The sequence below is a fragment of the Embiotoca jacksoni genome, unplaced genomic scaffold, assembly GCF_022577435.1.
Source record: "Embiotoca jacksoni isolate LCO1_2020_lvr unplaced genomic scaffold, fEmbJac1.0.p SCAF_18, whole genome shotgun sequence".
NCBI lineage: Eukaryota > Metazoa > Chordata > Actinopteri > Embiotocidae > Embiotoca > Embiotoca jacksoni.
In genome coordinates this window covers 6,609,315-6,631,510 of record NW_027185318.1, presented here as the reverse complement: position 1 = coordinate 6,631,510, position 22,196 = coordinate 6,609,315, and the positions used below count along the sequence as shown (strand labels likewise).

Genomic DNA, 22,196 nt, shown 5'->3' with positions numbered 1-22,196 from the left:
CTGAGAAAAAACAAATACAAAACACATGGTTTCTTGTAGATGTGTAGTAAAGTCCTCTGGTTTCCAATGTTTCACAAACTCTGTGGCCTCACCCTTCAAGTGAGCGGTTACAAAATTAAGAAATTGGAGGACAAATATATTTTTGCTTGTGTAATTAACAATGTTCTATATGTATGTGTATCCATATTTTAGTTGGGTGTCAGTGCTGCAGAATAGTAAGGAGGAGGCTTTGAACACGGCATTGGGTGGAGATCAGCTTCACCTCCAGGACAGCGGACTCCAGGAACTTTCCCGAGCCATCATTGCTGAGCTTCGACACATGCCTGGCAATGAGGCTTGCGCAGACTGTGGAGCTCCAGGTCAGCTGGTTATTTTTGATGATGATTAATGGAATTAAATACAAAATACATTAGGACATGCACTTTTTTTTTTTTTAGACCGTTTTTTTAATTTGTAACCACAAACCTTTATCAATTCAGATTTGTTTTGAGGTTCACGTGTTTCTAACATTCTTTGGACTTTTCTTTTTTGTTCTCTTTATCTCAGAACCAACATGGCTGTCGACCAATCTGGGCATCGTGACCTGTATTGAGTGCTCTGGCATCCACAGAGAGCTGGGTGTCCACTACTCCAGGATCCAGTCTCTCACTTTGGACCTGCTGAGCACTTCTGAACTGCTGGTAATAAATACACGCATGAAAAAAAAGAAAAAAAAAAAAGTACACACAAATGCAAACACAGTCAAAGTGGATTTTCTGTTGTCAGGGTTTCCTAATTATACACATTATGTAACTGTCTGTCTGTCTTTGAAATGCCTTTATGTCACATCTTTGTGGCTGCATTGTGTGTCACTCCAGTTGGCTGTCAGCATTGGCAATACCAGATTCAATGACATCATGGAGGCAGGTCTTCCAAGTGACTCTGTCAAACCATTGCCACAAAGTGACATGTGAGTCCCTGATTTGTCTTAAACCATTATTCTACTAGATTAATTAATAATTATAAATCAATATTGCTTTGGTATTATAAATTGACATTGATATGTATTTCTTTGAAACACATTTCCTAAACAACCAGGAATGCCAGGAAGGAGTATATTGTGGCCAAATATGCTGAACGTCGGTACGTCCTACGCAGAGAGGAAGCAAATCCTGGCCGGCTGTATGATGCAGTGAGGAGCCGTGACATCACTTCTCTTCTGCAGCTCTATGCTGAGGGAGCAGACCTGGCCAAACCACTCACAGCTGCTGAAGGACAGGTAAAGATAAAATATAGCCGTAGACTTCCACACACTTAAAAATGCCCTGTTGTTAGAGTGGGAATGTTTGTAATAATCCCATATTATAATTATAATATTATTATGTGATAAATTTAAACTCTTAACATTCCCACAGATGTCATGCATTTAGTTTGAATGACAGCTACATCCTCACAAGGCCGCCCACCCAGTTTGTTTAAAGCTGAGATGTTTCGAAAAGAACTGTGGGTGAAATAAACACATTATAATCATCCGAAGGTTGTCACAACATGCTGCACGCTGGAGGTGTGTGGATCGTTTCAGTATATGAAGTACGGCTGAGTGATTGCATGATTCATGTGGGTGTGTAGTCAGAGACCCTCCCATGTCTTTTGGTCTCTAATCAATCTTTCCCTCCCATTTTCTTTCTTCAGCCTCTCATCTCGTTTTCCCCTCCTCTGCTGTCTCTCCCAACACCTCGCCTTCTCGTCTTTAATCACTTTTTACCCTCCTGTCATGAACTTCCTACTCAGCTTTAGCTGTGTGTGTAGTACGGCTGGCTTCCTTGTGTGTATGTATGTGCCGTTTGTTTGCGTTGGTTGGGTTTCATTTATTATTCCAGCTTCTAGGTCAGAGCTCATGTCTCTAGAGAACGAATAAGACAGGCTCATTGAATTACGCAGGCACTTCGGTTTTTCCTCTGCTCCTCCTTTTGCACTCCTCATCAACAGATAAAGCTTAAAGCTTTAGGATTGTTTAAGTTGCACAGTCTCTCACATAAGCTTCATTGGCAACATATCTTCAGGCCGGCCTGATTTTCAGTTACAAAGTGCAGCCACTTCCGGCCAATGACTGACAGTTAATTTGCACTTGGTTTAAAGATAAACAATATTTTGTACATATGGAATATCTCTTTAAGGGAAAAAAAAAATTGACCTCATTTGTTGTCTTTTCTTCCTTTTTAAGGGGATCAAAGAGACAGTTCTCCATCTTGCTGTGCGTCTGGAGGAAAGAAGCTCTCTGGCACTGGTGGATTTCCTCTGTCAGAACAGGTCAGACACTAACAAGTAGTTTGATTTGTAGCTACTTTGAAAGGCTGGCTAAGGACGTTCTGTGCTGTAGACTTGTTTGGTCCTCTTTAGTAAATTTTAACACCAGCTGTCTAATACCATATGTTCATTCTGCAGCAACTGTCTGGAGAAGAGAACAGCAGAAGGGAACACGGCTCTTCACTACAGCGTCCTGTATCACAAGCCTGAATCTCTGAAGTTACTGCTCAAAGCAAAAGCGGCTCTTCACACAGGTACATTTTACTCTATTAATTGTATTTCTTGTTTACTTAGGGAGATGAATAAAAAAAACCATGAATCTTTTTCTCTTTCGTATAGTGAACTCAGGGGGAGAGACGGCTCTAGATGTGGCCAGGAGGCTGCAGCACACACAATGCATCGAGCTGGTGAGACCCCACTTATCCTTCAACTTTAAAGTCTTAATTCTAACATTCAGAGAACACACACTGTTCGGAAGTAGACTCAATTGAGGAATCAAGTTTCAACATTAATATACCTACCAGAGAAGCTACTCCAGAAACAAAACAACACAACTTCCACAGCTAGAAATACTACCTTGAAATAACTCCCTTTGCAGCAAAGCTCAGCTTAGGACTCCCAGGACGAGGAATTCAATCCTCATCAGGTCCCAGTGTGTCTCATTTATAAACTGGTTTTATTTTCTTACCGGCCATCTGCCCTGCTGAATCAGACCTGCCTTGTGTAATATCCTGTTTGATTGTGGACAACTTGTTCTACTGGCCTGTTGTGAAAAAAAATGACAAAAGTTAAACAAGTAAATTGCTGTAAAATCCCAGTTTTCTAATTGTTTGTATCATTTTTAGCTTCCTTTGAGATGATTGTTGATCCAAGATCTGCAGTTATATGCAGACAAGCTCTTTGAATTTTTCAGTTTTTGAAACATGCGCTGACCCCAAGGTCACACTTCCAACACATGCCGTCTTTGTCCTGTCAATTGTCTGTTCTTTTTTCATTATCTTTTAACAGTGTAGAAAACTCTAACAGCTAATACAGGAACATTGAAATATGTGTACTTATCTCTACCTAAAACAATCAAATCTACAATCAAAACAAAAGTCATAAAGCCGAAGCAATAAGGAGTCAAATCTACGAAGCAGTGTAAATAAACAAAGTTTCATAGAGCAAAGTAGGTTGAATCTTATCACTTATTGCAGAGGCAGGCCCTCATAGCAGACCTCAATTAACACAGGTATGTGTGTTACAAAAAAAAAAAAGTAATAAAGTATTATGAGTGTTTGACATCTCGTGTGTGTGCATGTTTGTATGTTTTAGTTGGAGCTGGCCCAGAGTGGGAAGTTTAACTCTCAGATTCATGTGGAGTTCATGTGGGAGACACAGTCTCAGGAGCTCTACGACAGCGAGGATGACCTGGATGAGAGGGTAAACAACACACACACACACACACACACACACACACACCCTTAACAACTCTCATTACTGTCTTTGTCCTTGGCTTTCTATTCCAGTCTTTTGTATCAAGGTAGAAAATGTGATACAAATAAATGAAAGAAAGTTTAAAGATTGTTCTCACCTTTTTTCAGGTGTGTCCATTACCCAAAAACCGCTCTCCTCTATCATCAAATGGAGGTGGTGGATCTGCTTTTGCCCGCTGGAGTGGGAGTAATGGTGCCAATGCTAGTACAGGTAGCAGGCCTTGTCAAACTTACGAGAATCTAGATTTCCTATATAGAAATCCTCCTGCCAATAGCGCCCCCTCTGGAGCATCAATGCCTCCACCACTGCCAGCAAAATCCATCCAAAGAGGTGAGCTGCTTTGTACAGTTCGCCTGTATGAATATATATATAATATATGTATAAATAATTCAACTGAAACTTTCCTTAATGAACCAGTGATCTAGCGCAGGATGCCAGATCAAACACTTTTGAATAATTGTATAATTTGAATGAATGTTCATTTTATAAATATATAATATTGCTCTCTGGCTTGTTTTTTGTATTTTTTACCTCCACAGGTCGCTCAGACCCCCAGATTTCAGTGACAACAAACGACGGCAACCCCCTTCCACGACGGTGCTCAAACCCAGCCTCCCACTCGTCCAGTCCCCAGACACAGACGAGACACAGTCATCCTTCAACTAATGCAGAGACCCAAGGCCAAGGCGGGAGACCCCCTAGGTCTCCCCATGGACAGGGAGGTCTGTTCAGGTCACAGAAGCAGACATGGGAGAGCCAAATGGGTACTAGCTCTGGGTCCCAAAGTAGTGTCAATTCAGTATCCTCCCAGAATCACATAGGGCCTGTCAGGTGAGAAAGAAAATGCAAATCAAGCTGATGCCAGGTCTAAAAATGAAAAATGAAATACTATTATCCCCCTAAAACTATTCTGAGGACAAGCTTTAATACTCCTTCTGTGTCATTTTCCAGTTCAGAGAAGACCACGTCATACCGTCGCACCAGCAGTGGAGGAGGCAGCCAGGCAAAGTGTGGCGTTTTGTCTACGAGCTGTGTGGGCAGTCAGGAGGAGCTGTACTGCAGCTTAGTGGGGAATAGTACAGGCCTCACCGCAGCTCCTGCTCCACCACCTTCATCCTCACCGACAGTGACCTGCGCCCCACGACCCCGAAGGAACGCTATGGTACAACCACACAGAAACCTCTTTGTATTGTATTCAACCTGTTGTTTTGAGTCCTGTGTCACAGTCTTCAATTTCAATTGAATAGAGAGATTTCACAGTCAATATGAATTTGCTGGCGGCACACTGAGAACTATATTACATGTCTCCTCCAGGTTTCTGGCAGCAGGCCACATCAGAAGCGTGTCAAGGCTTTAGTGGACTGCCGGGCAGTCAGTTCAGAGCAGCTTGCCTTTTTCAAAGATGAAATCATTGTGGTCATGGCCACTAATGACCCCCACTGGTGGGTAAGTGCAACTACAGATTCTTGATGTCATTCCAGTCCGTTACCACACTGCTGGTTTCACATGAACTTGTAAAGTGAAATATAGACGATTGTGTCTGAAATCACCGCCATGTTTGTGCATTCACTACTTCTTATGTAATGGACACTTAGTAGATTACTCAGTAGTGAGCAGCAAATAAAGATTTTGAACACTTACTAATCACTGGCATTGTCAGTTGTCGAGTCATTGTAGGTCTTATTTTGTCATCAGTTAATGGTTTTATCATATTTGATCAGAACAGAGTGTTCATGCCATGAACGCTACTTTTTTTGTTCTATTGTTGCATTTTTGAGGGCAAATTTACACACAGAATTAAAACACTAAAATAAAATGGCCGATTGTGCACTTAGTTAATGGAGAGGGATTTCAGACACAACCATGGACTGTCCACATGTGTTGACATTATACACTCATTTTAACTTATCCTAACAGGTTGGTCACATAGAGGGGGAACCTTCCAGGAGCGGGACCTTTCCTGTCAACTATGTACACAAACTGACAGACTGAATGGGCCAAACTTCAAAAGAGAAAAACAAAACCATCTGAATGGAACCTTATCTTCACCAAGTGGAATTTATCTACAGGAAAGGACAGTGTTTTATTATTGGATCTAACTCAAACTACAAGTTTGAGAAAACTGAGAATTTTTCCACGTGGATGGACTGAACAAGGGATACCTGAAGATGTAAATGACTGTTCTTTCACAACTCCATAAAGCCTTTCATTTGTCGTCTAAAACCCTGAACAACTATTTAAAAAGGTACAAGTAAAGTATTCATGGTTGGGGTAGAATCTGCTCTGACGTCCCTTCAACCATTAATCACTCATTAGTATATCAGATGTTCAAGCTGTCGATTCTGATCGAGGATTTGTACGTAGAGGCAAAACCTCTTCAGGGCAAAACCCTTTAAGGCACTTTAAACTCAGAAGAAATCTTCAGAGGAGTTGGAAGAGCTCTAAATGTGTACAGATTTTGTTCTGAAAGGAAACTGTCTCATCTTTTAAATCAAAGTATACTGAGGCTTGTAAAAGAGGTTTAAACCTGCCCTGCGTCTGCCGCAGTCTGCCCTGGGACGTGCCTGCCAGTCTGTCTCCAGCTAAACGCCAGGAGTCTGGGCAGCCAATCTGAAACTTAAGCTCAGCCATCCTGAATCTGGGCATAGCTCACTGGCTGCAGGGAGAGTGGAGGATCCAGTTTCTTCTGGCTCCAGGCATCAGTCTCTGGAGAACCTGGAATAACGACGGTATGTTAGAAAAAAAAAAAAAAAGACTCTCTCTGCCCTACCAAGAAATGGCATTTATAGAGGGCTTGTTAGTAATAGCACCCCACTGCAGTGATTTGCTCAGTGGACACACTTCCTTACTGTAGGCCCACATTTTTCACACCAGTTACATACAAGCACACATGCACTTAATATACTCGCATGGTAGCATCCAGGATTCAGGAACCTTTAGAGAAGAAGAGCTCTGGGAGTAGGAGAGGTGTCACCGCTTCACTTGATATACCAGCAACATATATCCTAATGTACCACATCACAGCTATTACACTCTATTTGTTGTACATACTTGTCTAAAACTGACATATACTCATCTACAGTGTTCTTACAACTGTTATGTATTATAAAAGGACTATTATTACAAATATAAAGTGCCTGTCAGAGACAGAAAAAAGAAGGGACTAGACACAGTTGCATAATCATTCCAGAAAGGATCCTGTCGCGCTGAACTGAACATCACTTACAGTGAAGAACAAAGGTGGGCAGGTGTACTTCCTCGCAATTATAAGCAAACTGATAAGGAGTCTGCTCGCTTGTATCTGTTGATATTGTCTTGTTACAGTGTTGATGACTAAGCAGGGAAATCACGAGACAAGCAGGTTATCAGCTGTGTGAGGGAGGCAGAGGATGGCTGCATTAGACTATAACTGTAATTAAGAACTCTGTCGAATGTAAACATTAGCAGTGCATATATTTGTACACATTAAACATGTTTGATTAAGTGCAATGCCGTCTTATATGCTGTAAATTAGGTGACAACTTTCTGTACCTCCAGGATGCAGACGAAAGGTACTCAGTCCTTTATGCTCAATATAAGCAAAATATACTTAAATTATTCAGTGAGTGTGGGCACATACCTGCTTCCTAGAACATTTTCCTGATGAGTTCAATTTATTGTGACCAAGAGTTTTAGTGGCCCGCACTGCTTTCTGAACATCTATGCTGCAGTACATTAAAATAGAATTGTTTCAATGTCACTATTGTACAGCAATTAAATAGATTCAAATTAAATCCTGCCAGATTATAACAAACAGTATAGTCAATCTTAAATATATGCTAATCTCCAATAATAAAATGTTTATATAGGCTACTCAAACTTTAATTAAATGTAGGCCCAGTATCAGACCAGCAAAATGCAAATTTTGACTTAAATATTATTGCTTGTTGCAATATCCTCCTAGTAAAGCCCTTCCATATGCTCACAAACCGCAGTATTATAGACTATCTTTCAAAGTGATAGCATTTCAGACAAATTTAACAAATTAAATATGTAGGTTTAGACAGTTGCCTTTGCACTTTTCCTTTCTTTTCGTATATCCTCACAGCATTTTTTTTTTTACCCTCCTACAAACCTCTATTTGTCCCTCAAGCTAAATCTCTCCAGCCATCTCTCTTGGCAGTTTTCCGTGCAGCTCCCTGTCCTGCCAGCCTCATTTTGTCTCTGTCCGGATGTTATTTAGCCCTGACCGTTCGTCCCAGAGCCAGGATGATGAAATTCCAACCTGTCACTTATGTAACCGGCCCCATCGCTAACAGCCAGGGTAAAAAAAACGCACCACGCCACAGCCTATTCTCCTCTGCCGACTGAATAGCCAATACACACACCCATATCTCCCCATTAGTGCTGTCTGCCCACACTAATGCACACAATGTATACAAAAAAAAACCACACTCATTAAATGCAGAATAAAGCCTGCACTAATCTCTGGATTTATATGATTCCTGGATGGAAGAGAAGTTTGGCCTGGGTCCATTATTAGCAGCTTTTATGCAAGTACTTTTAGTTTATATGTATATTGGTCTTTAATCTCTAAAAAATAAATAAAATATAACAGAGGATATTCTAACTTTCTAAAACCCAGGATAGTAAGACCCGTATGTGCAAAAGCCATCTAATGCCTTTCATTAAGTGAGCAACGGCAAAATCATCAGCTTAATGTAACTTCACAAATCCGGGTTTGCAATAATGAGCACTTGGAAGTGGGATATATTTCCAGTAATTCAGCCTTTTCCATCTGAACTCCGGGTTATCTAACCTCCATTTACCCACATTATCAGATGACTTAAATGGGCAGGCAAACGACTAAGTGACACTGTGACTCAATATAAAATAAGGCATGCTAAGTCCATGTTCTAATGACGCTTTTTTCACAGTTTGTTCCTTTCTGGCCTGCAGCATGTTGTTACGTCAAAGAGCAGATTTCTGCTAACCTAGCCCTCTGCTGCTGTGGCTTGCTGCAAGGTGACCCTAATAGCTGCTGGACCTCCCAGGCAACTGCAAAAGACGTCAAATTTAGAGATCCCATCAAAGATTTAAGCACTTTATCTTAGCAATTTTCAGTGGAACAGCAACAGAGACTGTAGCCGATTTAGGAGACAAGAAAAAACAAATTCTGCAAGATTTTGAGTAATTTAGTCCATTTATTCTAATAATTCAGCCTATCTTTAAAAAATAACTTATAATGCTTAAACTGAAATCCTAATATTTTCTAGTCTTGTACATTGTAGCTCTGTGCTCAAGTAAATAATAGTGTCAAGTAAACTACATAAGTGGTAGCAAATGTTACCTTAAAACAGGGCAGAACATTCATTATTTCACTTCGCAGTAGAAAGCAAAAAAGCCTTTCTTAAAAGCAATGCCATCACATCAGGAACATCCAGGTTTGGAGCTAACTAACTTTCATTTCAGCTGATCTTTAATCCTGCAGTTAACACAATTACTTTGTTTGATATCCAGACTCGAAAGCAAATCAACACCAAACCTGCAGTAACTGTTAAGCATGTAACATTTTAAATAACATTGCGTGAAAATCTGACTTAACATTCATCCTAAATATACAGCTCTCGACCACAAAAATATTGTTCTGTGAATAAAGTTATCAAACACCTGACGTAGAGAAAATTAAATGTTCTCTGCTCAAAACATAAAGTACATATTATACCACATTACAACAACACAAAATAGTAAAACATTCAAAGGATAAATAAACATCAGAAAGGTGGTTTTGGACCTGTGCTTGGCCAGCATCCGTGTCAGTAAAGGGCTGTGAGAATTGTGGCAACAGTTTCCAGTAATCCAAACATTTACTCCTTTAAGTTTAAGAGAGTAAGTTTATAATTACTTGTATCAAATGTTGATATATGAAACAAATACAAGAGCATTTATTGCCAACCACAGGTTCAAACAAGATAGATCTGATTATTCTGTATAGTCAGCGTCCAGAAAAAAAAAAAATCACACAAAAACTTGGGTAACAATCAACATTACATTCATTCTGCAAGTGGGCCCAGAGATCTTTGGGAAACAAAGTCTTTTTTTTTTTTCATTCAAAGAAAACACAAAAAAGGTGCAGTCCCACAGCAGTGCATGACTACAGTGTTTTGTTTTTTTTTCCTGCTGAGATAAAGATGTTTCCAGATGAGGTTTATGATGGTCACGAGTTTACCAAGTTTATCATTACCTTAATCATTGAGATCATCACCATCAGTAATGTAACTGCCAACGCACAAATACCACATAAGGCATATTAAAAGCAATATATAGGCCAGCTGTATATGCAGGTATAACTCTAGCTATGTACATAGGACCATGAATACATGTTTAAGGCCTATGAGACCCTTTTTTTTTTTTCAAAAGCATTCTGCTGGCAACTTAGCTGAATATGTTTGGTATAGATGTGCACAAAGACGGCAAGCAGTAGGTACCTTGGTCATGTGGAATGCTTATATAGAGTAAGCCAACATTCAATGATAAGGTCATCATGGCAATCAGTTGCTAAACAGTAACATTGAATCTCCAACATTTTCTTTGTTTGAAGGGGTACTCCGGCAATTCTGTAAAGTTTGGGAACAGATTATATAGCCTGATTAAAATCCTCAATAAAACGGACCTCGCTGCCTCCTAAATTCCCACTTCTTACGAACCATACTTGTTTGTCTGTAACGGGTTGTGTTAAAAATGTTACTTCTCAAGCCCAAGCTGAAATAACCCTGATGACATCTGTGTTCACAGGCTAAGTGGTGAACTACATGCGTCAAATTGGTGGAGTGCCCCTTTAAATGTGCTCCCAAGGAGCTTAGACAAACTGATCATTTAAGCCCTTAAAAGTAAAAAATTTCAAAAATACCCAGAGCTAACGTGTGGCCTCATTGAAATTGATTTGCATCAACCTACATTTTTATAAACTCGTGCTTTTAGTCAACACGGCTACTCTCACATGGATCGTGTTTTTCTTCTGACTCTGCCTGCAGGGTCTCTTGTACAGGAAGTCTGGTCTAATGACAATCTATCGGTGTCCTCTTCTGCCATTCTTCACTTGACAGAGACAAAGAGACAGTTCTAATGCATCTCAAATGACGCGGTAACATTTCTCAATCGTGTATCATAGCAACTACAGAACAAAACCTAAGTGCACATGGATTTGATGAAAACCTACAGTGAGCAATTATACAGTCCAGTCATGTGCCTCTTTTGTAAACAGCCTTGCTCCTTTGTTCTTCGCTGAGGTCAATTATGATCGGAGAGCAAACAAAGCACCATCAGGGATTGTGCACTTGCAAACAATTGACACGCACTCACATCGCCATACATGTTTTTCCCAACGAATGCTGCGCTTGGACTAGATCCCTGCCTTTCTGCCATAACCTTCAAATGCCAAAAATAGACATCCCCGGTGTATTGGCTGTGCATTCTATGCGCACAGTTGGAACACAGGGTTGGTGGAATAGATGAATGCAAGAGATTCCTTAATTTAAAAAAGAAGAGTAATGGGAGGGAGGGAAATGAAGAATTAGGCCAAAAAATGAGTGATCTACATGTAAAAATTAGGTCATCTTCTGGGACAAAGATCTCAGTGCATGAAGATAATTACTGGTTAATCTCTCAACAGACAGAAACGCTTGTTCGCACATATCACACGAACGAGCCCTGAATGAAAATATACAGTTTAACTTCCTTATGCCACTAAAAGATAAGAGTGACATGACGCCAGTGAGGCTGTGCACACTTTATACTCGGTGCATTCTAAGGTTGAAAGTTATAACTCTAAATAGATTTTATATTGTCATACAATGCCAAGAAATAAATCAGAAATTAGTGATGGCCTACCCTTGCTTCCCTTGCTGAGCATGCCTGAGTTTCCAAAAGTGTAACTCCTAATCTTAATGGACAGCATTAATAACCGGCTTCTATCAATTATATTTGACTGTACAGCCAGTCCTAATTGATTTCTAAATAAACGCAGTAGTAGTTTTGGCTCCTAAATCCTTCAGAGGGGTCTCTACAGCTATCTTGTAGTGACACCGCTCTGCTGGATACATTCTGTATGTTTGTGAAAGCAGATTTAGGATAGTGAGATCAGCGGTTGCTAGGTGACTGGATAAAAAGAGGCCACAGGTGGAATTGTCCCAGCATGAATTTCTTTCCTTGTTTATGCTGCCAAAAACAGATGCTGTGATAGTGGACGAGTGGTCTCAGAGAAGCCAAGGCACGGTATCTTTGTATGTATCAGCCAACTAAGTTCTATAATTTGTGCAATTTACATTTTTTTTCGGACTCTTTCCTATTTCTGCACCCTCGGTTTTATATAACAGTGCAGCAATTTTTTTTTACGTGACCTCACCTTCTCTTTCACTGCCCTTCCCTGCTCTCTTGACGGGCTTCAGAGGCAGATTTTTCAAATTTATCTTCATCATTTCTTTTTCTTTTTTTTGCCATTTCACTCTTTCCCTCTGTCTCCTTCAGAAAAGGTTAACATTACATAACCCACATGGGCTCTTTGTGCATTCCAGCACAAGCTAAGCGATGTACAGCAAAGCTCTAAATACCTCACAGGCCAGTCTGAGTGTGTCCTTCCACATCACCTGAAAAATGACTCATTCAAACACCATGAATTCTGAATAAATCTCTCTCTTATGCAAGTCCAACACCACACCACACTGCAAGCAGCAAAGTATCTGTGAAAACAATGAAGATTATAATGACATCCTGTACACATTGCACTGGTACTGGTTTGATTGGTTTTCTAGCTAGAGAATTTCCTCAGAAATACACTGAACAGGAAGCTCCTTACTAGCGTCTGTGATTATTATAGGCACTCTAAAGCCCTAGAGGACCAGCCTCAGGATACAAGAGCTGAAAGGTGGAAACTGTAGAGCAGCCGTGTCAGTGAGTGATAGCTAAAGAATGGGAGTCTATCCTCCCAGGTAGAAGCACATTCGTAAAGAGATGGAGGATATGTAAGCCTCTATTGTCTTATTTGAGCTTCACAGGCCAGGGGAGGCACGTGCGAAGTCCAAGCATGGAGGAAAAGACAATGGAGGGTCGATGTTTCTTGAACCTCAAGCCTTTCTTCAGCCGTTGGCTGTTCTCTGCCACGTGCAGCTCTCCCTGCTGGGCACCAGTAGATATCCGCGACACCAGCTCCCCGTGAACCACCACCTCCTGCTCTGAGCGTACAAACACCTCCCGAAGCTCTTCCAGTCGCCGCTCCATCTCTCTGATGACTCGCTGACGCTCCTCCACCTCCAGGAGGCGCCGCCGAGCTGCCTCAAACTCCATGCTGGAGCTGGGGGTGACAAGTTTAGAGGAGGGGGCCGTGGCAGAGGTGGATGGGGGTTCAGAACCAGCTAGCAGAGCCCCTGTCACCCTCCGGAAGTCTCCCATGGAAATGGAGCGCCTGGTGGCTGGAGATGCCAGTGCCAGCAGAGCGGAGGCAGATGCAGAAGGTGGCAAGGCCAGTGGAGGAAAAGGGGGAGAAGATGATGATGATGATGGAGACAAGGGATCCGTTTGGTCGAGATCAAGATGCGAGTCCGAGCTTTTAATAGCTGCTGCCATGTCCTCAGTTGTGTCCTCATCATGGGTTTCTGTGTTTCTTTGTCGTCCCTTCATAGCCAGTGTTTGTCCTTACAGCCGCTGTTGATGTCGTCCCCCTGTTTTCCTGTGTCAGAGTAGGGAGCAGCTGAGAAGAGCGGGAAGAGATGTGCAGTGATGCAGCCTGGGAACGGCTCCATTCATTAATAAGAGATCTGAGCCAGGCTTGTGCTGGGGAGGGTGCGTCCTGGCATTTCATTGGCTGCCGAACCGATGAGCACGTCAGCTGATGATTGGACAGCCTTCCCCTCTGCTGCTGATGCTGGCAGGCTGTCGTGATCTCCGCCTGACTGTCCTTCGTCGTCATCATCTGGAGCTGTGCTTGGATCAGATCTGCCCAGTCAAGTGAGGCAGAGTGGGGAAAGAGATGCGGACGTATCAGGTCTCTGCCTTCGTGATGCTTTTTCACTTTTTTTTTCTGTTCTCCCAAGCTCCCTTACCGCCATCCCTCTCACCAGCTGGCCTCTCCATTTTTCCCTCCGTATCCCGTTCTACTGTTCGGTCGGTTGCCCCTAGCAACACTGCCTTGACTTGAAATGGCAAAAGCCGGAGGGAGGGGGTGATGTTCCAGTTTCTCTCTCCCTTTAATCACCTTGCTGCTCAGCACTACCGCCCTTTCCCGGCACTCCCCTCTTTTGTTTGACCCATTTGACAGCGTGCAGTCAAATGATATATCCTCCTCTGTCAAAGACTCATGAAAGTCACATTGTTGCATAAGGAGGATTACATGTCCAAAAACATACAAATAAACAGCAGGACACACACATGTACATTTAGTTTCTCCCTAGAGGCAAATAAACAGTGTTATCAGTCACTGTCGAAGCAATGAAGCAATGACTACTCGCTGTTGGTGTCTGAAGCCATCACATTTTCTGCCAAGACTGTCTTCATCAAATGTTGCGAAATCAACTAGTTGTATCTCAAAGAGTTCTCTTGTACAACACAGTAAGTGCATTTTAGTATGGTGCTAAGATATCATACCAGGTATATAAAAACATTCTCTCTGCAGATTATACCATTTGTAGCCCACAACATGTTAATTTACAGAGAGACATAGCTTGCCCTGTAATCCAATTATATCCATTTCTATGTATGGCAAAATCCTAAATGGTCTCAAAGCGCTGTACAATTTGCCTCCCATTTACCCACACATTCACACACCAATAGTGACAGAGCTGCCATGCTGCTCACCTACATCGGGAGCAACTTGGGGTTCAGTGTCTTGGCCACTGACACTTTGGCATGCGGACAGGAGGACTTGAGATTGAACTGCCAACCTTTCAATTAGTGGGCAACCATCAGAGCTACAGCCACCCCAGTGTTCTCATTTGTATCACTTTAGGGAACAGATGAGGACATCAGAACGTTGCAGGAATTGCTCCCTGGAAACATTCCCGGAAAGTTTCCGAGCAAACCTTTGGAGAGTGTTTCCCGAACAATTTACAGTTTGCCCGTTTAAAGGTTGCTCCAGATGCTGATGCCACTTTCTAATGTGCAAGTCGAGCAATTAAAATTAAAATATAAATGATTAAAATTTGGTTCGGTGACATATAATTCTGCTCAGTTTTGACTGGACTTTTGTAATAGTAACCCCCATCATCATCATATCACATATTTCCTTTTTTTTCTCCCCTCACTGTAATATCCAGTCCACGGCCCAGCTTACCCTCTCTGCCTAGACAAGTATTGATTGGTTATGTGGCCACACTGCAGAAGTGATGTGATCAGGGTATGTAAAGTAAGATGCAGTATGCATTCACTGAATTACACTCGGAGGTACACACATACACAAAAAAAGAAGAAAAAGGTAACATTGGTGCATGTGGAGCCCCAAGAAGCAATGTTTTTATATAACTGCCTTCCGCTCAAGTGAATCAAAACAATAGAGGCTTTTAGCGGGTCAGAGGTGGATGTGCGGTGTGTGTTAGGATCTATGTGCTTGCATATTTGAGTGTTCACTTAGTGCTTTGCTTTTATCTCAGGATTGGCATTGCATTTGCAGTAGCACTGACTGCTCTCATCCTGCTTTTAGCTTTACTGATCTCCAGAGAGAAGAGTGGGAGATGCAAAAATTACAAAGAAAAAGGCAAATGAAAAGGAGGGAAGAGAATGGACTTTAGGTGCCTATAGAAAGAATCAATGACAGAAAACCCAAAAGATATTCTTCCGGTCTTTATCCTGGGATTCAAATAGCCAGAAAATAGAAAGACCTTTGAAAAAGAATTAGAATATTAAAGAGGATCCCAAAGATGGGTGTGTTGCTGTGGAGCAGCATGAGATTCAGAATGAAAGGCACAAGATGAAATAAGTCCCAATAAATCCTGCCGATATAGTTAAATCTACACGTGAATTATCAAGAAGTTCATGAAGACATTTGCACATGGTACATCCTCAGTGATGCTTCACTTTTATGTGCTGCCTTTGGTTCATGTAAACATGATTTCTTGACTAAGTAGAGCTTTCAGGGATCAAAGCAAGATGCTTCAGTCGAGTATTTTTCTTTTAACATGACCACCACTTTTGGAAGACTCTTAATGGTTGCGCAACATCCCACAGCTGAAAACCACTCACTCTAAACTAATCCTACAGGGTGCCTTCAGTGCTCAGTGCACAGATTGCCATCATCATTGGCAAACCCTGGACTTAGGATGCTTCACCACCACCAACAACAACAACAACAGAGAGAAGTTCTGTTTGACACAGTCAAACATAATTGGACAATTTTTTTTCGAGAATCACAGGCACACAGCAGACAGCCACCCACGCAAGACCAGTTGTCCTCTCATTTATGCAGAATTAATCAAGCGTAAGTGCTAAATCCTTCCAAAATACAATTATCTCTCACAACCAAATATCTCCTTTATAATTAAAATTGTGATGAAAGCACTTTACTGTGTTCCAGATTACTTTAATCCGTTTGGTCGGTTTGTGTTTTGTGTGTGCACATGTGGAGGAGGAGTGTGTTTGGCTTTCCATTACCTTATCCGGTTAGAATGACTGCGACTTTTGGTATTTTGAGTTCCTCTCAGCTCTTCGTCTTAAACATCGAAATCGTGCATGAGGTACTTAGCAGCTTCATTATCAGGTCTGAATAAATAATGGCTGACCTGCAGAGGTGAAGCAGGAGAAACAGCTGCAACTCACGTCAGCCACTGCAAAATAAACATGAATGTCTTTTACCGATTAGATAGTCAGAAGAAAAATAATGAATTTACCGTAGGCCAGGATTAGTTTTTTCTCTTTCTTTTTTTCTGTAGTTACAGAGGTTACAAATGCCAGTAGGTAACTCTCATCGAATGATATTGAAAATAACAGATTCACTAAGCTACAAAATTTGTCAACAAGAAAGAGAGTTTACTGAGAATTAGAGGCCAGAAAATGGCTGAAACAGGAAAATGGTGGACTTCTTTGGAGCACTGACATATTATAGGACACACTAAATGATTAATGACTTGTCAGATACAGCAGAGGTATTTTAGAAACATCTTATGTAGGCTATCACAAGGACATGGGAAACGTTATTAGGAAAGGGTAAAATGTTGCACATGGGTAAATACTCTATGGAGAAACATACAGTCTTGAGTAGGTTTTACATCCTGTGTTTTATTTTGGGGAGTATTTAATAACTGTACTTTTTGTCACTCCTTGTACTCCATAGCGTAGTGTTGATCAGTGGTGGGCGAACTTTTATAGTTAGCAGTTATGTTACACCTCATGTAACATGTTATACTCTATCACATGCATCCAGTTCCTGGTAGGACAGGTGCAAGCATAATTTTCCCCTGCATGAATTGTGCAGCCTGTTTTGTGTGTAGAAAAGCTCGCATTGTGTTTGCATGTGTGCGAGTAAGAATGAATTATAGGTGATCGATTTTGTTACCATAAAAATGATACCTGGAGAGAATGCTGTAGAGAGAGCAAAGGGAACATGAAGTGTCAATATTAGGTTTTATGTTCAATTTAGCAGATCCACTGGAGACACTACAAGCAGCACAACACAACCGTAACTCACATCAGCCACAGGACAACAAACGCACAATCAATGAGACCTCCTTTAATATAGAGGAACTTCGATTAAAAATATTAAGCCATGCACAGTATCCCTTTTATAGCTCAGGTCAGACTCTCTCTCACGCACACGCACACCCATTGTTGTAAAAATCTGAGGAAATTCAGCATTTCAGCTGACAGCTGCAGTAAACTGAGGAGACAGGACCAGGATAAAAAACTGCACCACTCTCTTCTCTTTCCAGAGAGGAAACACATGATGGTGATGATGCTGTTTTTTTTGTTTTTTTTACTGTTTTGTAATCAATATCAGCAGTCTGTTACTGCTGCAGTAGCCTGAGTCAGTCTCTCTCTCTCTCTGTGTGTGTGTGTGTGTGTGTGTGTGTGTGTGTGTGTGTGTGTGTGTGCGAGAAAGAGCAGGTGAGTTACAGTGTGAATTACTGGTACAATGACATCAAAGTACAGAGAACAGGACCCAGTGGGAACATATCAAAGTATGTGTCATCTGTGTATAAATAGGGGCATTTACTTCAGACATGATCATGTGCATCTTTTCTGCACAAACTGTCAGTCGAATGCAGATGAGTGAGAGAAACCAGCAGTTGCTGTGCGGCTGTTATGTAAGCGAGTGCTGCCGTGCATTCAGAAGCACGCAACGGCAGGTAGAAGTACATGGTGGTATACTCACACTGGAGGAAAGAAAAAGGAACAGCATGACAGTTAAAATGCTACAGGCAAGGAGAGACAGATGGTGAGGAAGAAAGTCATTTGCATCCAGATATTGTAAGCTCTCTCTGGTGTGCATGTATAGATATAAATCCTGATATTTGACATGACTTAAATGTAGATGCAGATGCAACGATCCCATCAGAAGCAGCCGACATTGTTAAGGAACATAGTTTCTCCTAATCAGAATACTTAAAGGCAACATAGATGTAGTCATGGACTCAGACCTTAATCTAAACAGCCATATTAAGACAATTACAAAATCAGCCTACTATCACCTGAAGAATATATCAAAGATTAGAGGACTTATGTCTCAACAAGATTTGGAAAAACTTCATTGCATTTATCTTCAATAGACTGGATTACTGTAACATTGTGTTTACAGGTCTCCGTAAAAAGTCAATGCAGCTGATTCAGAAAGCTGCAGCTTGAGTCTTCACTAACATCAAGAAACTGGACCACATCACTCCAGTTCTGAGGTCTTTACACCGGCTTCCTGTCAAACAAAGAATCGAGTTTAAAATCCTGCTGTTGGTCTATAAAGCACTGGATGGTTTTGGGCCAAAATACATTTCTGATCTGCTGCTACCTTACGAACCATCCAGACCCCTCAGCTCGTCTGGGACTGGACTCCTTTCTGTTCCCAGAGTCAGAACTAAACATGGAGAAGCAGCGTTTAGTTTTTATGCTCCACATATCTGGAACAAACTCCCAGAAACCTGCAGGTCTGCTGCAACCCTCAGCTGCTTTAAATCAAGACTAAGGACTTTTTTTGGTTTGCTGCTGCCTTTCACTGAACCGGATTTGAGGAGGTCTTAAACGGCACTGTAAATTTTTTTCCTATTTTTTAGCTTGCTAAATGTTTTAATCAGTGTTTTTATTGTTTTAATACATTTTCTTAATTGTCGTTAAATGTCCTTTTCTTTTGCCTTATGTGTTGATGCTTTTAATGGTTTTATGTGAAGCGCTTTGAATTGCCTTGTTGTTGAAATGTGCTACACAAATAAACTTGCCTTGCCAAGTGCTTGAATAAACAGTAAAGAAGAGAGTGTAGCATTTCTATTGGTCAGTGTTTTGACAGAAATGCATTTAACTACTATGACCTGGATTGATAAAAAAACCCAAAAAAACAAGCTCTTTATCTCCCTCCAGTGACCACTCGTGGAAACACACCAGGCTGTGGGCCCAGAAGAAGACAGGAAATGAAGGGCAGAGAAGGATCATGTTATATATGAGGTTATATATGGTTGGAGAACCATTCCAGTACCAATGCTCTCTTCATCGCTGTGTGGACCAACTTAATCTTCATGAAGTCCAACATGTGCTCACTTTCCATTCACCTCAGAAATATTTTCAGTATCAGGATACATTTTGAGCACTTTAATCTGTGAATTGTGGGTTTCCAAACCTTATCTTTGAAGGCACAAGTAAAAAAGTGCAAGACAGTTTGTCATAGCAACTGAATTTTTAATATTGTAAGATATAAAAATCTTCATCTTTATCATACAATAACATCTTACCATAAATTGAGTCAAAAGAGGGAGATTGTTACCACCAAACAAGAATTATAATATAACTTTGATCCCTTTTGAGGTAAGACAGCAACAATCCATAGATTGTTCAGCCACACAGGTCTTTCCTTCTACACATGTACAGACATTCAGCTCCTCCTGGAGGCCTAGGCACTGAGCTGAAAGCAGGACCTACCCCATGAAGCGACTTACAGTGAGACACCTTTAGTCTTCTTTAGGGAGGTCTCAAATTCAGTGTTGGGAAAATGTAAACAAGTCAAATAATCAAGAGAATCGATGGAAGTCAAATATCATGAATGAAAAAGATGCTCCACGATGAGGGCAGGTCTGTGTTATATCACCAACCAGTGATTTGACAGAGGTTTTAAAGGGGAGATAGGCTGCGTTCGAGAGCTCAATTCCATAAACATAACAGTCAGCCATGGAAGGAGAAGAAGAGACCTGTACGGCATCAAGTCCACAGGCTGTGATGTGCTCAGCGTGTCTTTCACTATTTTAAATCAACATTTTCTTTGGACAAAAAGAAAGAAAGGAAAAAAACAATCAACAACAAAAGCAGCCAACACAGGAAACAGCATTCAATATGCATTATCCAAGAAACACAGTGGGGAAAAAAAAAAAAAAAAAAAAAGAGAACAAAGCAAATATCTAATTTTAACATGCCACATTGTTCCTTGGGCAGGTTTTCTTTCACAGAAAGCCACCTATTTTACTAGCCTTTGTAGTAATAAAAATAATAGACATCTCAAATGGTTGCCAGCAGATTGACCAAGCAGAGAAAAGAGGGGAGTGCGAAACGAGGAAGCTACATGACATCATCACGTTACCGGACCATGCACATGGCTCTGCAGCATCTCGCAAGACAGTACACACACAAACTGCAAGTCATGCAACGCGCACACACACACACACACACACACACACGCACACGCGTGCGCGCATACACACACACACACACACACACACACACACACACACACACACACACACACACACACACACACACACACACACACGCTCTGTAAAACAAAATACGAGCGTTAAACCAAAACATCAGCATTTGACATTTCCCAGAATCCACGTATTCTGGCTGTACCAAAGCCAATGAGGCATTCATGGCAGAAATGTTTAATATTCATATTAATAGCGCTCTTTGAAAAACATTTAACAGCAGTTGAACAGTACGGCGGTTTAGTGCTGTCGGCACATTTTTGATTTGGCAGCACAACCTGTAATATAAAGCTCATCAACTCTACAAAAGGAACAGGGAGACGGACAACGAAACGGGCAAGACAGACAGGCGTGCAGCAAGAATGACAACCAATTACAGCAACGATGAGGAGAGAGAACTTTCATTGTCACTATCAAAAACATGGCTGCATTGACTCTGTGGCAGGCCATGCACGAACACGCTCACACACTCGCACATACACTCACACGGCACTAATACATCTGCCATAAACCTGCACCAATTTTTTTTTTTTTTTTTTTTTTTTTTTTTTTTTTTTGCGCTTATCGCCCCCATCCATCTTCACGATCTTTTTGCTAGTCCAAGGAGATTGGCTAACAGCAGCTGGCGAGCCCACACAAGGAGGAATATAGCAAGAGCAGCGCAACTGATGTCACAAGATGGGGGCAGGACCACGGTCGATGTTCCTTGGCTGGTATTGGCGAGCGGACACAAAGTCCCCGAGCAAGCTGACTGGGTAGTTTGGAGCCAGGAGGTGTGGTTTTGGTCAGACTCCAGGGAGTCGACTGGCTGTTTTGAGTCTCTACAAGGAGGTAGAGGGAAGCTTCTTCACACGCCTCTGAGCGAGGAAGGAGCTCTCGATGGGCTTGAGCTCTGGAGTGGGTTGGGAGTTCTTCAGAGCGGAGTAGGTGGCTGCCATTGCACCCTGTACGAAAACAAGCATGATGAATGTGGCGCAAATATCCCAAATGAAAATTATGCCGTTAAGCTTACACATTATAACCACTAAGATTCGGAATAATTTAAGAAGGCTTCGCCAAATTTTTGTTTTTTTTAAACTCCGTTGAAGCTTCATGGTAGAATGATCAAATTACACCCCATCATGTGTTTTTTATGCACAATGCAACACGTGATGCAGTCTTAAACCTCGATAACCATCAACAATGTAAAATCATATCAAATAGAAAAATACTAGTCTCGCTACTTTGAACGCAACCAATAGGATATGACAAATATACTTTCAAAATGGGTCTTAAAAAGGTTATTTAAACGCTATAACTCAAATTATTTCGGTTTGTATTAAGTAAAGTTTTAACTGACTTGAATTGCTTTGAATTGAATTTAGACTTTATTCATATATAACCAAACCCGAGATGATAAATATCACATTTCAGTTATTACCTTGACCAGTTTGGGGTCCTGGTGTGGAAGCTGGCTGCTGGGTAGTTTGTCTCTCTGGACAATCCAGGAGTGTTTGAGAACCTGCTTAGCAGTCAGTCTCTGATGGGGATCCACATGGAGCATCTTGGACACAAGGTCCTAAAAGTAGACAAATAAAAATA

At 41.3% G+C, this 22,196-nt stretch overlaps 3 protein-coding genes across 5 annotated transcripts in view; 1 reads left to right on the top strand and 2 right to left on the bottom strand.

Moving 5' to 3' along the window:
- Nucleotides 1-7,246, top strand: part of asap3 (ArfGAP with SH3 domain, ankyrin repeat and PH domain 3) — a 32,468-nt gene extending 25,222 nt beyond the window's left edge. Inside the window, exons 14-26 of the mRNA XM_069152413.1 lie at nucleotides 193-359; nucleotides 547-680; nucleotides 858-949; nucleotides 1,078-1,258; nucleotides 2,204-2,289; nucleotides 2,425-2,540; nucleotides 2,626-2,693; nucleotides 3,601-3,708; nucleotides 3,870-4,092; nucleotides 4,302-4,593; nucleotides 4,714-4,924; nucleotides 5,077-5,208; nucleotides 5,680-7,246. Of these exons, the coding sequence (XP_069008514.1) occupies nucleotides 193-359; nucleotides 547-680; nucleotides 858-949; nucleotides 1,078-1,258; nucleotides 2,204-2,289; nucleotides 2,425-2,540; nucleotides 2,626-2,693; nucleotides 3,601-3,708; nucleotides 3,870-4,092; nucleotides 4,302-4,593; nucleotides 4,714-4,924; nucleotides 5,077-5,208; nucleotides 5,680-5,754 (1,885 nt within the window). The 3' untranslated portion in view covers nucleotides 5,755-7,246. The remainder of the gene's footprint in view (nucleotides 1-192; nucleotides 360-546; nucleotides 681-857; nucleotides 950-1,077; nucleotides 1,259-2,203; nucleotides 2,290-2,424; nucleotides 2,541-2,625; nucleotides 2,694-3,600; nucleotides 3,709-3,869; nucleotides 4,093-4,301; nucleotides 4,594-4,713; nucleotides 4,925-5,076; nucleotides 5,209-5,679) is intronic.
- Nucleotides 7,247-8,925: 1,679 nt separating this feature from the next.
- Nucleotides 8,926-13,861, bottom strand: LOC138200036 (TMF-regulated nuclear protein 1-like). The gene has a single exon (XM_069152414.1). The coding sequence runs from the start codon at nucleotides 13,414-13,416 to the stop codon at nucleotides 12,778-12,780; it is 639 nt and encodes a 212-aa protein (XP_069008515.1). The 5' UTR covers nucleotides 13,417-13,861; the 3' UTR covers nucleotides 8,926-12,777.
- Nucleotides 13,862-19,578: 5,717 nt separating this feature from the next.
- The window catches only part of rps6ka1 (ribosomal protein S6 kinase a, polypeptide 1), a 44,501-nt gene continuing 41,883 nt past the window's right edge, over nucleotides 19,579-22,196 (bottom strand). For all 3 annotated transcript variants that reach the window (XM_069152406.1, XM_069152407.1, XM_069152405.1), the window contains 2 exons: nucleotides 22,036-22,173; nucleotides 19,579-21,559 (listed from right to left, as the gene is read on the bottom strand). In XM_069152406.1, the coding sequence (XP_069008507.1) occupies nucleotides 21,437-21,559; nucleotides 22,036-22,173 (261 nt within the window). In that variant the 3' untranslated portion in view covers nucleotides 19,579-21,436. The remainder of the gene's footprint in view (nucleotides 21,560-22,035; nucleotides 22,174-22,196) is intronic.